This window comes from Ictalurus punctatus, chromosome 8 (genome assembly GCF_001660625.3).
Source record: "Ictalurus punctatus breed USDA103 chromosome 8, Coco_2.0, whole genome shotgun sequence".
NCBI classification, from domain to species: Eukaryota; Metazoa; Chordata; class Actinopteri; order Siluriformes; family Ictaluridae; genus Ictalurus; species Ictalurus punctatus.
The window spans coordinates 18868635-18883902 of NC_030423.2; the positions used below are offsets into that span (position 1 = coordinate 18868635).

At 37.4% G+C, this 15268-nt stretch overlaps 1 protein-coding gene across 3 annotated transcripts in view; it reads left to right on the top strand.

The window, feature by feature from the left end:
• The window catches only part of shank2b (SH3 and multiple ankyrin repeat domains 2b), a 137997-nt gene that overhangs the window by 17682 nt on the left and 105047 nt on the right, over nt 1-15268 (top strand). For all 3 annotated transcript variants that reach the window (XM_053682217.1, XM_053682216.1, XM_047157260.2), the window contains exons 5-9: nt 258-409; nt 728-895; nt 3138-3254; nt 6790-6867; nt 14240-14306. In XM_053682217.1, coding sequence (XP_053538192.1) covers nt 258-409; nt 728-895; nt 3138-3254; nt 6790-6867; nt 14240-14306 — 582 coding nt within the window. The remainder of the gene's footprint in view (nt 1-257; nt 410-727; nt 896-3137; nt 3255-6789; nt 6868-14239; nt 14307-15268) is intronic.

Consider the following 15268-nt stretch of genomic DNA (forward strand, 5'->3'; position numbering starts at 1 on the left):
TGAGCAGTACTCCCAAGTTATATAGTGTTGTTTTATCTACTTTAGAATTTGAAATGGAAAAAAAATTAATGAAAGCTACAACTGACTACATTTGAGATAAGTAGAAAATGATGTACATTTATGGCTTTATTATTAATATTTCTCTCTTTGGTTAAGGTTTGGTTAAGAAGTGTGACAGATAAGTGTGGTAGATAATGCCTTAATTTCATGGCATTTCATGATAAATTCATTGATATAGTCCTTGCTGTCTTTTCCAGAGACTCCTTTGACACTGGCTGCCCATCTGGACAACATGGTGGAGATGATAACAGTGCTGAACAGCGGAGGAGCTCATTTAGATTTCCGCTCTCGGGACGGCATGACTGCGCTCCATAAAGCTGTCCGAGCCAAGAACCAGATCACTCTTAAGGTAGCACAATTCTCCTCTTACTGTGCCTAGTGTGCTATCAATTTATCAACTAGTGCTGTGTGTTTTATCATTTATTATACCACAGCGATGTTGAATTATTGAATCTGATTGGTCAGATTCAGATTACTTATAGTGTTAAATGGTATTAACATTGGAATTAGGATCCACTAGTGTCCATTAGCCTGTGATTATAAAGTTGTAAAAACGATGGCATGCCTTTAATTAGTCCAAAAACAGTTTTAGTTACACATTTATTCATTCAATATAACCTGTTAAACTTTAGCCATTGCTCTGAATGTCAATTCTGTGATTCTGTAGGCCATGTTGGAATTGGGAGCGTCTCCGGATTATAAGGATGGTCAGGGTCTGACTCCGCTCTACCACACCGTGACTGTAGGGGGCGACCCAAGCTGCTGTGAGATGTTACTACGCGCTCAAGCCACTTTGACCTGCCACGATGAGAACGGCTGGCATGAAATCCACCAGGTAACAGCCTCAGAATTCTGTCACTAGAATCATGGTACGTGTGTTAACCACACCCATGATGAGAACTAGACCAGGAATGTGAGAAAATAGGATGCTAACCAGATGCTGCATGGTCATTTCCATCCATAACTGTTGTGTTTTCTTTCTTAGACATGTCAGATGATTAAATTATGAATTTGAGTAATTTGTGTCCCAATAAAGATATATGAGATAAGTATGCAGGTTGGAAATACAATTAGTCTTGAATCGTGTCATAGATTATTAATTTTTTTTTGTCAGTCTGTGACCCAAATAAGAAATAATCTTTTCACCATCTGAATCCAAGTTGTGATGAAACAGTATGTGGTTATAAGGAAGTTATAGACACGAATCCAGATTGAGCACATGTCTAGTGTGAGAAATTAAGTAGGGGGAAGGTGACTCTGTTATGCTGTAGAAGTCATTTATTTATTTTGCTGGAATGATTTGGTTCCATTTGTCCCCTGAGAGTGAAGCTGCAAATCACTTTTACCCTATGATGAAACATTTCTATCCTGATTGGAGTGGTTTCTTCCAGGATGACTCCGCCCCTATCCACAGGCCATGATAGTTCACTGTATAGTTTGATGAGGATGAAAATGATGTAAATCATGTGCAATGACCTTCACAGTCTCCGGATCTCAACACAACTGAAAACCTATGGGAGCAGTGTGCTGCAGACAGCACTCTCCACCACCATCATCAAAACACCAACTGAGGGAATAGCTTTTGGAAGAATGGTGTTCATCGCTCCAGTATAATTGGTACAGCAAGGACGCTGTTCTGTTGGTTTGTGGTGGTCCAACACTTTGCTAAGTCACTTTATGTTGTTTTGTTTTCCTTTGTCATCCATCTGCTGAAGTGTTTTTGCTCAGCAGATATTTAGGAGATAAACTGTGGTTCGAGGAGATGAGTGTCATTAGCGACCCTGACCGCTGCAGTTACACACTGACATCTTGTGGTGAGGGGTAGAGTTGGACAGAATAGGGTTCTCCGATAAGTCAAATAAATCATTCCTAATGAAACAGAAAACAAAAATAGCCTGTACAGGCTTACTGAGACCTGCATCTGTGATTTTTGTGGCTAGACCAAATAAAATGGGGTGACATTTGAGTTTCGTGAGTGCCGGAGAGAGGGTTTTGAGATCACAAATGCTATACAATGCAATAATATCAACACCACATTGTGACAACATAAACCCAGACGGCTGCTAAATAATACTTTACCACTAAATTTAGCTGCATGTTATAAAGGGTTAAAACCAAAAAGACAAACAATCAACAATCAAAACAAGAGCAATAGGCAATGAGCATCAAATGGTAAACAATCCAGTAGTATCAGAAACAAACATAGGTCAGAAATGCGATGTGAAGGATGGCAAGGCTTTGCAATAAATGATGTTCAAGAAGTTTAGATGACTAAGAAATGGACTAGTATTCTGATGATGTGGGTTGGAATTGTCAGATGAGACCATGACAGAGGCCTGCAATAGACGTCCTGTAGCAACCAATGATGATCAAGCTAGATTAGCACACATATCTTTGTTGGTCTTGGTGTCATTTGTTGCTGTTGATTTTTTACATTTAAACTACTTTAAACAATCCACCATACCAAAATGCTATCTAGCAAAAATATCACTGTCTATATAAAGAGACAAAACATTTGAATCCATATCAACAAGAAATGAAGATAAGATTCCCTGATGATCTTCAGTATTACAAGTAGCAAAAATCATATAATGTAGTGTCAAATATCTATATTGTAAGAATTTTTTTTTTCTGGCTGTAATATAAATATTCTCGAATAACTTGCTGAACTATAAATGCGTCCAACATTCTTTCTTACATCTCTGTTGTACCTCTGCCAAATGTCACACACTGCCTTCTGCAAATCAGACCACAAGGGTCACAGCAAAATAATAGATTCATACTAAAAATAGTTTCATACTATTTTTCTGGTGATTTCGCCTCATGTTTTGGTTCGTTGTCTTGTTCCAAGATTCACCCACATTTCATTTGTAATTTCTTGGAATTCTGTTTTTTGTAGATAAATTGCAAGATAGGGGCTGTTTCCCATTCAAAAACCATGGGGGATGCAAACTTTTGCTCTCAATTATTTATGTAAACAATGTTAAAATCATTTTTGGCTATGTGGTTTCAAAAGGTGTGTGTGTGTGTGTGTGTGTGTGTGTGTGTGTGTGTGTGTGTGTGTGTGTACAATCCAGGCTTGTCGATACGGTCATGTCCAGCACTTGGAGCATCTCCTATTTTACGGAGCTGACATGCGTGTCCAGAATGCCTCTGGGAACACCGCACTCCATATCTGTGCCCTCTACAAACAGGTAAACCCACTCTCTTCACCATAAACACACACACACAAGCACACATGCACACAAAAGAATCACCCTTTTTTTTTGGATGGAACCATTTAAACCCAAATATCACACCTTTAAATCACCCTCTGAACCTGTTCATATGCGAGTGTCAGAGTCATTTCCCCCAGCCTGATTGGGTTCATTTGGGCAGTAATGATAAAAAGCTGCGTGACTGCTGTGCATGGTCCCATTAGAGTTTGGGGAGATTCATCAGTGACCCCTCGGGGCTGAGGGCTGAAGGGGAGGGAAGCTGCTTCATTACAATTGAGTGCTTCGGACTATTGGTAAAGGAAGCCTAATGCCTAATAGCTCTGACTCCTGGGAGTGCACTTGGTAGAGGGGTGAGGGGAAATGGGATCTCAATCCTGGACTTGGCGTGTGGTGATCAGATCTGTAGTCTGTGGTGGCCATGTTAGTAGGCGTTAGTGGTGCACTCTGGGAAATGGAGTCCAACATCAATTCCGGCGTAGACATCACAGGTATCTTAACCAGAATTTACATTTATGGAATTTCGCAGATGGCCTTATCCAGAGTGGCTTACATTTTATCTCAATTTATACAACTGAGCAGTTGAGGGTTAAGGGCTTTGCTCAAGGGCCCAACAGTGGCAGGTTGGTAGTGCTGGGATTTGAATTCACAAAATTCGACCGAAAATGACATTTCACTAATAGACAGCCCGTCCACCTGTATATTTATAATCTAATATATTTATTGAAAAAAAAAACATCATTACTACCACATTGTAAAGAATTACTGTATAAGTTTACAACGATCACCTTGATGATCAGCATCACCCACATCGGTCTCTGTCTCATTGTCTCTTCACTCCACTGACATCAATGTCATTAATCACGGATTCATTCAGACACTTCTGTTCCGTTGGATGGATTTCTTGTTTGTTTGTTTTTATTAGGCCGTTTAAACATTTAAAAACTTTGTCTGCTGTCGCCTGTACAGCACGCGTACAGTAAGTGCTCTTCTGTGTTTTGATGATGATGTGATTAAGCGGGAGCATCATGGACATGTTTATAACCAGTATTTGACTAAAATCTGAATGAACTGTGCTATGCAATTAGAAACTGACAGTTTGCTGGTCAAGTTTTAGACATCTTCAGGCAGACTGACAGCATTTATGGCAGCATTTGGTAAACCAGCCCTGAACACAACATGAGATTTGCAGGCAGACACCAAGGCAAGGTTAGAGAGTCTTGTAATAAAAACATTTCCATGACATTTTGGTAAAATATATTTATGTTTTATTAAAGTAGAGAAGTGAAAGTATATTACTGGGAGAAAAAAAAAAGAATTTTGGTCAAAACCCAGTATTTTTGTCTGTTTTGCGTGACAAAAATACTGTGAATTAGTGAATCTTTTTCAGACCGCCTCACATATCTTCCTCTTCTTTAATCAAGCTGAAAGAGTGGTATATTGTATCAGTTGTAATTCATTATAAACTCAACAATAAATAAAATGTTCTAAGTTTAAGAACTAGAACATGATTATGTAATAAATTTTGGTTACAGAAATCAGGACTGTCAGAAAACTCCTAAAGTAATGAATTGTAATCCACATTATTGGAAATTACAGTTATTCCCATATGTTATGAATGAGGCATAAGCTCAGTTTCATTAGTGGATAATGCTGCAATTGGAAACTTTTAGCTACAGAACCTGCAAGCTAGTTTCCAATTTGTGTCTGCAAACCTGTAGTTCTCTATGGCGATTTTATTTGGAATTATGTAATATGTAATAACATTAGTATATAATGCTATTTGTTTTTAAATTGCGAAAAAGGTTAACGTTAGCTATAGTTGGTAGCTTTAGACTTGTCTTCATTTTAAACAATAGTGGTCACATTAGCATCATTCTCAACATTATTAAAGATTTAGTAACATATTTAAAAGCTTATAGGAAGGTTAGGCTGTAACATACTGTAATGCTCCTGAAATTTATTGAACTTCATAGCTGAGCTCATTTATAATGTGGTGATAAGTTCATAGCTGAGTGCACTTAATAAACAGTGCTAGCATTAGCATACAAGCTGGAATAATTTAAATTAAGTGTGGGAAATCTGTATGCAGATTGATTTAGACAATGAGGGTAGCATTTTCTTTCCAACATGACTTATTAATAAAATGGTGATAGCCTCATCGCAGGGTTTATTTATAAAACTGCACTGGCAGTAGCGTTAGCTTTAGCATTAGCGCTGGCAGTGTTGGTGTAACTGGCAGCAGGTTGTTAACGCTCACAGTTGAAAAGCAGCCGAGTAGAGAGTCGCCCTGGCTGTATGTGTGCTGTGATGATGTCACATGACGCATTGTTTCATTTCACTGTGTACCGTACCAGCTGTATATGTTTGAAATGACAATAAAACCACTTGACTTGACTTGAGCAGCATGATTAAAGAAATAGCAGCATCTATTTGTTTTCAAAGCTTTTCCAGGATGATCTATGACCCCGTGGAGAGATGCTGACTCCACGGCCCATTTCTCATAATTTACAGCACTGAATGGAGTGACCAAAACCGGCTGCTTCTTTTTTTTTTTTTTTTTAACCTGCTATGTTCTGACTGGCCGCCCCTTTTGACCCCCATGCTTGATACATGCTTTCATCAGTTTATCTGTTACATCAGTAAGTGAACTTTATTAGCAAATAATGCTCTGTTTACACTAAAAATAATCACAGCTTTGTCTCCATGTCAACAAGAAGCAAAGTGCCAAATGTGATGCGATGAGATATATATATATATATATATATATATATATATATATATATATATATATATATATATATATATATATATATATATATATATATATATTGCACAGAGGAATAAAAACCTGCACATATGATTATTGTTCATATGAGAGCATTTGGCTCAGTGAGACTAGTTTTAGAAGGAAGGTAGGAAAGTGCACTGTAGGTGTGTGTGTGTGTGTGTGTATGTGTGTGTCTTTTGTGGTGAGCTATACCGTGGGTGGGCTCCTGAATCCAGCTGGATGGAGTGGGCTGGAGTGCTACAAAGCCATGTCTCTCTCTCTCTCTCTCTCTCTCTCTCTCTCTCTCTCTCTCTCTCTCTCTCTCTCTCTCTCTCTCTCCAACACAAACGCACAAACCTCTCCTCCGTGTGATACTGATTTTGGGTGTTGACTTTGTTAAAGCTTCACACTCACAGAGAGCTGAAGTCTCTCAGGCTTTTCAACACAGGTGAGCAATTAATATCCTGGGATTATTTCACTTATATCTTTCCTCATTTAAATCCTCATATTTCTCCTAGTTTCATCATCCCTGATCACCTGCACACACTTTTACTCGGACGATGTACTGCATTTTAATGGACCCCTGAGGGTTCCTTAGAAAGCGCTCCTATTAACAGGTGTGTGTCAGTGTGTATAACAGAAGAGAAGAGCAAAGAGTGAGAGATCTTCTGAGCCTTGTTCACAGCTGACGATGGATCATTGTAAATATTCTTTAATACACATATATATTTTTTTCTTTTGAAGGAGAATTGTGCCAGAGTTTTGTTGCTTCGCGGAGCCAGCAAGGAGGTGAAGAACTACCGTGGGCAAACTCCTTTCCAGGTACACCACACACACAGACACACATACACACATACACTCACACACACACCCAGACACACACGCATAGTTTACTTCAGCACCTCGACACGTCCTGAATCGTGCATCCTTTATATATGGATATATTCATCTCCATAAGAGTGAAGTGAGCCGCCCAGTATGTTTGTTGCATCACCTTTGTCAACACCTTTTTTTGGATTGTGTCTATGTCTTTTAACGTCCTCTAACTGAGAAGGGCATGGATAGTTTATGACATTGCTTTGGTTTTGGTCCTAGAAATGCTGCACTGACAAAAAAAAAAAAAAAAAAAAAAACATTTATTCTATGGCTTTTAAAGTCTGTTCTCTTAACTATTCAAAGTGAATGTGTACAGCAAAGCAGCTGTTACATAAGCAATGGCAAAAATAAACCAGAGAACGATCTAATCTTTTACTGCTTGTGTATGTTGCTTGCCTTAAAAAATTCATTAAGAGTTAATGTCATTCCAAGATACACTTGAGTTTATAATCTAGGCCTGATTCGTTTTAGCGTTATGCTCATGTTTAAAATGAACTCTCATTTGTTTGGAATTTTGTTATGATTTATACCTTTATAATAAGCTTATGACTCTATGATGGTGTAAATTCACTACCTGGTATTAAGCTGCATGTTGCACTGGTTTGTGAAATGCTAAATTAATTTTTTTTCATTAATAAATGAAATCTATCCTAAAGAATGAACTTATTTTGTTTTTAAAAGGATGAATGAATTAATACTTTATTATATTGTTAAATAAATCACATTTTAATGGAGTTCCTAAACAACGGTTTGCCCAATCAAAACAATAATAATAATAATAATAATAATAATAATAATAATAATAATAATAATAATAATAATAATAATAACAATAATGATAATGATAATAATAACAATTATTATTATTATTATTATTATTATTATTGTTGTTGTTGTTGTTGTTGTTGTTGTTAATAATAATGACCATAACAACAACAACAACAACAACAACAACAACAACAACAATAATGATAATAATAATAATTATTATTATTATGGTTGTTATTATTTTTATTATTGTTGTTGTCATTGTTGTCATTGTTGTTGTTAGACACTATTAATTACATAATTATGTGAAATAAGTTAATAAATTCCATGTTAATAACTAATTAATATGCAATTTTGACCATTACTTTCTAAACCCAATGCTAAATACTTTTTTCACTTCAATAAATTATATTTTAATACATAATTAAATTAATTTAATTAAATCAGCATGACATTGGATTAATTTCTCTTATGTAATATTAAATATTATTTCTTTGTTCTAAGAGTTTTAAAAAAAATCTCTGATTGAGTGGCAGGCTTTAGATTTCTGGAAGCAGGGTGTGGTTTCTGATTCTCCTAGCTGCGTATTGTAGTGACTACAGTTACTATATTTGGTATGCAAAGCACTGAGCAAGCAGAGAGCCATGATCTTGAAGAACACATACTGTAAGCTCTGTTAGTCAGGTATGCAGGCATTTCCCAATAATGACCAGAACTCATATGATCATGATGTTGTATCAAAAGTGAGTAAAGCTCATGAAATTGCCTTCCATAAGGATCTTACACAGGCTTATGCCAGCCTTAATAAAAATATAAATCACCTGCAGATGAACTAGTCAATGCAATACTGAAGAGCAGATTCATTATAAAAAATATTGTTAGTCACAGTTTGATTATAATCTGGTGACCTATGTACACATGACTTCTCTATTGAAGTTTATGACTCACATGACAGTACAGGAGTGTTCATTTATATTTGTCAAACTGTAAATCTTTATTGTTGTTGCTGCTGCTGTTGTTGTTGTTGTTATTATTATTATTATTATTATTATTATTATTACCACTGTTATTATTATTGATAATAATAACAACATCAACAACAACAATAATAATAATAATTTACCAATTAACTTTCTGTTAATTAAAAAAAAAATGATTTTAACAATCCCAGATTTTCAGTGTGGTCAAAGACTTTTGGACCCCACTGTAAATCATCCTATATTGCTTTATAAAAAAAAGCTATGCAATGTATATAAAAGTGTTAGGAAAGCTCAGTGTAGCTGCACAGATGTACACAGATCTACTGCTGGATGAATAAACCTCAGATCTGTGACTGTTTAACTCCGTAATCATTTGTAATGGAGTTTATTACTGAAGACAATAATATTGAACTGTCATGAGAGTTTCACATCCTAAACAAATATGTGTTACCGCTGAAGAACGATGAAACATTTGCACACAAATCTCTATTTACTTCTAAAAGCTCTGTTTCCTTGTCTTCTCTGTTCAACCCCTGAAAAAAGACTTTTTCCTGCATGTACCACATCATCGTCTCTGTTTCAAGTGCTTTCTACAATATGACTATTCATGTGTCTCGTGTTTGGATTGTACTGATACGATTTTAACCACACACATTAACACTTGCACCCTAATGAGTCTCTAGTTAGCCTGATTGAGATTGGATTGCTGTCTAGCACATTATTATTCAAATCAGCTCATTACATTTAACCCCCAATTTCCTGTGTTGTTCCTAGTTTTTAGTTCTTTTTTGTAAATAACGGTTGTCACGTCATAGTCTGGAAATACATTTAAAAAAAAACATTTTGTGGTGTGTTTTTTTTTGTTGTTGTTGTTCTTTTTAAAGGCACCACCTTTGGCAGTCCTGCATTGCAAATAATTCTAAATAATATATATTTCAAATCACACAGAAGGACGATGCTGAGTGGAAAAGTGAGATTGAACTTTAAGAGATGTTAAATTATGCTCTGAGTTATTTATTTTTTGCTCTTTGTCCACTTGAAAAGGAACACCTGTACACCTGCACATTTATGAAGTTACTGTATCTACTCAGATAATCATGTGGCAGCAGGACAGTGCATAAAATCATGCAGATACAGGTCAAGAGCATCAGATAATGTTTACATCAAACAGCACAATAAGGAAAAAAGTGTGATCTCTGTGAATAACTGTGGCATGGATTTTGGTGTCAGACGGGCTGGTTTGAGTATTTCAGATACTGCTGATCTCCTGGGATTTTCACACACAACAGTCTCTAGGGTTTACACAAAATGGTGAGAAAAACAAAAACATCCTGTGAGTGGTGGGTCTGCAGGCTGAAACACCTTGATGATGAGAGATATCAGAGGTGAAAGAGCAGACTGTTTTGAGTTGACAGGAAGTCTATAGTGACAACCGTGGTGAGCAGAAAAGCATTTCAGAATGCACAACACATCAAACCTTGAGGAGGATGGCTACAACAGCAGAAGACCACATTGGGTTCCACTCCTGTCAGCCAAGAACAGGAATCTGAGGCTATCATGGGCACAGACACACTCAAACGGGAAAGTTGAAAAGTGTTTTGTTTTTTTCCCCTAATCTTCAGCTGTCCAGTTTGGGTGAGTCTGTGCCCATGATAGCCTCAGATTCTTGTTCTTGGCTAACCCTAATGTGGTCTTCTGCAGTTCTATCCAATCCACCTCAAGGTTCAATGTTTTGAGCATGCTGAGATGCTTTTCTTCTCATCACGGTTGTAAAGAGTGATTATATGAGTTAATATAGCATTCCTGAAGCTGAAACCAATCTGGCCATTTTCCTCTGACCTCTCATATCTACTGAGTGTTCCCACAGACTTGTCGCTTACTTTATGTTTTTTGTTTTTCATACCATTTTAAATAAACTCTAGAGACTTAGAGACTTGTTTCTTACCAGCCCTTCTGGTACCATCATCCAAGCCAAGGTTTCCCCCATTCTGATGTTGGATGTGAACAGTAACTGAAGCTCTTGATCTGTCTCCGCATGATTGTTATGCATTACGCTGCTGCCACATCATTGGCTGATTAGATAACTGCATGGATGTTCAGGTGTACAGGTGTTGCTAATAAAGTGGACAGTGGGTGTACACTCACATATATGATGTGAAATTTGACCTTAATGATTTGATAATGAAAAAAGATCCATAAACTACACTGTAAAATCACACACTTGGTCTATCTTGTTCAGTGGCCCAGCAGTGGCTCTCTGCAAGTCTTGGGAGTTGAATTTTCTCCGTAATTTCTTGCTCAACAGCAACAATTTCTTGCTGATTACATAGGCCACGCTTCCTACACTGTGTCAGACAGGTACATAGACCACGCCTCCATCACAGTGACTGACAGTCACATAGACCACACCTCCTTGACTGTTACTTACAGGCACATAGGCCATGTCTCCTTCAATCTTACTGACAGGTACCTGGGCTACATCTCCTTCACTCTGACTGACAGGCATATAAACCACGCCTCCTTCACTGTAACTCACAGGCACAGATGCCACACCTCCTTTACTGTACCTTACAGGCACAGAGGCCACACCTCCTTGACTGTGACTGACAGGCACAGAGAAACATGAAGCACGAAAGAGACAGAAATTCTAAAAACATTTTCATTCAGTGACATTTTTAGTGGTTGGCGCGTTCGCCTCACACCGCCAGGGTCGGGGGTTCGATTCCCACCATGGCCCTGTGTGTGTGGAGTTTGCATGTTCTCCCCGTGCTGTGGGGGTTTCTTCCGGGTACTCCGGTTTCCTCCCCCAGTCCAAACACATGCATGGTAGGCCGATTGGAATGTCTAAAGTGTCCGTAGTGTATGAATGGGTGTGTGAATGTGTGTGATTGTGTGCCCTGGGATGGATTGGCACCCTGTCCAGGGTGTACCCTGCCTTGTGCCCGATGCTCCCTGGGATAGGCTCCAGGTTCCCCGTGACCCTGAAAAGGATAAGTGGTATAGAAGATGGATGGATGGATGGATGAAATTATAGTAATACACAAAAGCTGTGTGTGTGTTAGTGATCAGACTTTACAGCATTACACTTGAATAAATATGTACATAATTAAACATTCCAGCTCATAGTTTAAATAACGCATTCATTCCTCTCGATTCATTCCTGTCTCATAGCTCATCATCATGCCTGCAAATATTTATTGAGTCTTCTTGTCTTCTTCACTCTAAGCCAAGTTTTCTCTGTTGCTCAGCTCCGCTGCTGCTGTATAGTTTAACGCCCTGTATTATTCATCTCACGCTGCTAAAATTATATTTCACGCCTCAATTGCAGCTTGATTACAGCTCATTTGAGGACAAAGCGCCAGGCCTCCAAACGGATACACTGCATTCTGCCTGGTGAAACAAGATTTCCTGCAGCCAGAAGTAGCTGCACGCTGTGACCCCAATATCTTCATCCAAATCAGGAAATCATGTCAACATGGATGAATAATTCCCTCTTTAACCTTCTAAATGACAAAGTGTTCATCTCTGTTCCACACCACGCATGGAAAGTATGAAAGCATATATTATTCCAAAGTACATTCTCGCTGAAAAGGAACCATTACAGGCATCACGATACGGACATCAACTCTATAACTTTTAGCGTACTGTCATTTGTGACGTGACTTTTGTTTCCTCGCAATCTATCCCTGGATTATTGTGGATTATGTAAGAATGAATCCCAAACTGGCAGCAGCTATTTTTAACCAGCTTTGATGTCATATTACATTAGCTGAATTTTAACCACAGATACACACATTTGTTTGTCAACCAAAACATATTATATAAAACAAATTTTAAATATTTGCAAGCTACAGGGTGGGTAGTTCGTTTTTTTCTGGCATTATTCAAAACATTTGTACTGGTGTGGTGAATAGAATTATTGGAGTATCCACACTGATATGGATACATACTGTATAGGATACAGATTAGGTCAAAATAAGGGTCACCAGAGGGCAGAAGTTAGAGAAGAAAAAAAATCAACACATCTCATTATATTACATATATTGTATATATTCATTCTCTATAACATCTATTCTGACAGTAGGCTGCAAGGTTTATATTAATGTGCTCATTTCAGCTACTTCTTTGGTGGATTAAAAAAAAGAAAAAGAAATGTAACCTCCGATATAGTGAACTATGGGTCTTTGATGAAGATATTTATTTAACAATCATAGAAGGTGTCTCCAGGTCAAGTTTCCCAGTTTCTCAGAAACATGACAAACTGCGTCTTCTTGACCTGAAGAGAGAGAGAAAAAAGAGATGCTGGTGATCGTACTGTATAAAACATACAATGTATAAAACATATAATAATAATGATAATGAGTCTTTATTGGTCACATATACACTACAGCACAGTGAAATTCTTTTTTCTTCGCATATCCCAGCATGTTAGGAAGCTGGGGTCAAAGCGCAGGGTCAGCCATGATACAGCGTCCCTGGAGCAGAGAGGGTTAAGGGCCTTGCTCAAGGGCCCAACAGTGGCAGCATGGCAGTGCTGGGGCTTGAACCCCTGACCTTCCGATCAGTAACCCAGACCCTGAACCGCTAAGCCACCACTGTAGCATAATAAAAAATATGCTATTTTTTTTTATTATTATTTCATAAATAAAAAACATTGTTAGTGTTATCAAATTGCTGTGGTATAAGAGGAATAAAACACTTCAAGACATGATGTTAAAGGACAATAATAACTTCAGGGTGGTAAGAATAACTACATTTCACTGCAGGTTGCATCACACCAACTCGTTGTCAATAATTTTTCGATAACAGCATGAAGTGTTTTATTCCTTACTTAAATTGTTTTTCTTATTCTCAAAGGTATATGTAAAACCGAGATGTTCCCCCCTCCCTGCCAGCAGAGGTCACACTCTCCTGAGTTCTAGTGCATCATCTGACCGCAATTCTCTGTTTACGTCCTCACTGCTTGTATATATTATACGCTTACAGTTTTCTGTAGTTCATTGCAAAGTCTTGAAAATTTGTGTAGATTCTGAATCCTTGTTCATCCCTTCAGTCTGTTAACCTTTGGCTGTTCATTTGACCACTGTTCGCTCTGTCTTCTGGTTCTGGTTCTGTCACGTTTTTAGATGTGCTTGTTTTACTGTTTTGGAGTTTGGGTTTGGTTTAGTACTGTCAATAAAGCCTCCCTGCATATGGATTTGAAACCTTCTCCAGAGTTCAGTCCAATACAAGAATACTAGCACTTTAGCATCTCACTGTTTAGCAAAACACAGGAGTTTAATATGTTACACTAAAAATGTCAATATTATTATATATTTTTGGTAGTTACAATTTCAGCGTAAGATTTTTAGAGTTACAGTATGTTAAATGCAGATAGGTGCTGTAGTGTCGATTTACCAAATGTTATAGCAGATGATCATAACTAAAACTACAGAACAAAAATGTTACTCTGGAAAATACAGTACAGATAAGATACTAATATATTGACTCCTCATGCTCAATGCCACAATGCCCATTGTGCATGAAAATGATGATGAACTGATCTTTTTTCCTTCTTTTGATTTCTGAAGGTGGCCATCATTGCAGGGAACTTTGAGCTGGCAGAGTACATAAAGAACCACAAAGACGATAGCATTGGTAAGTCAGAGCTGCTTGCTTTCTTTAATGAAAACTGTCGCTCACCTCATAACCTCTGCCTGGCATTTCAAGTAAGAGTCTCAACCTCATGAAATGAAATTTAAAATGAAGCTCCTGCCTGCTTGAGCAATGACACTGATTTTCCTGTAGCTAGTGGCACAAGTTGAACTTAGGTTGGATAGCAAATAAAGGAAAGACTGTCCTAAAGAATGCATTTACAGTCATTTATTAAGAGCTAGTACTGTACAGAATGTAGTTGCACTTCAGAAACTTAAGGTTCATAACTAACTAATAGTGCATAAAGTACACAGACCAAAATCAGCATGGTCTTACACTTGCAAATGCATAATAATTTGTGTGACTCAAATTGTTTTGAAAGAAACATGTTATGGATAGGAGCTGGGTTAATATACATAGCTTATCTTACTACCTTGTTTGTATGAAATCGAACAAAATTGCCCTTGGTTGATCAATTCATCCACATTCTGGCATGCTGTAATATAGTTTTCATCACTTTGGGCTGTAAAACTGGAAACTTACATCAGTGGAATTCAAAAATCACATCAACATTTACTCTGGGAAATTTTCTCGTATTCAAAGTCAGCTTACGCACATCCTTACAGTAAATTGATTTCCTGAGCTTGCCATTCAGGTTATTAAAATTACCTGCATGCAGTTCATGCCTTCAGTGCCTTTGTTAGCAAGTTTTTATTAAAAATTTCCAGAGACAGTTTTCTTCACAGCATCTAGACGACTGTCTTTAACCACAAGCACTTATATTTAAGCACTTGTATATTAAAATCATGGGGTAGAAAATGCAGACTGGAGAAATATTCATTCAACCTTATTTGTTCAATTCATTTAAGATGATTTTTTTTTCCTTTCTAGGAAATGTCTCTCCTTAATTGTCAACACTTTATTAAACGCATCATGCGAATACTTATATAATCTCATACTTCAAA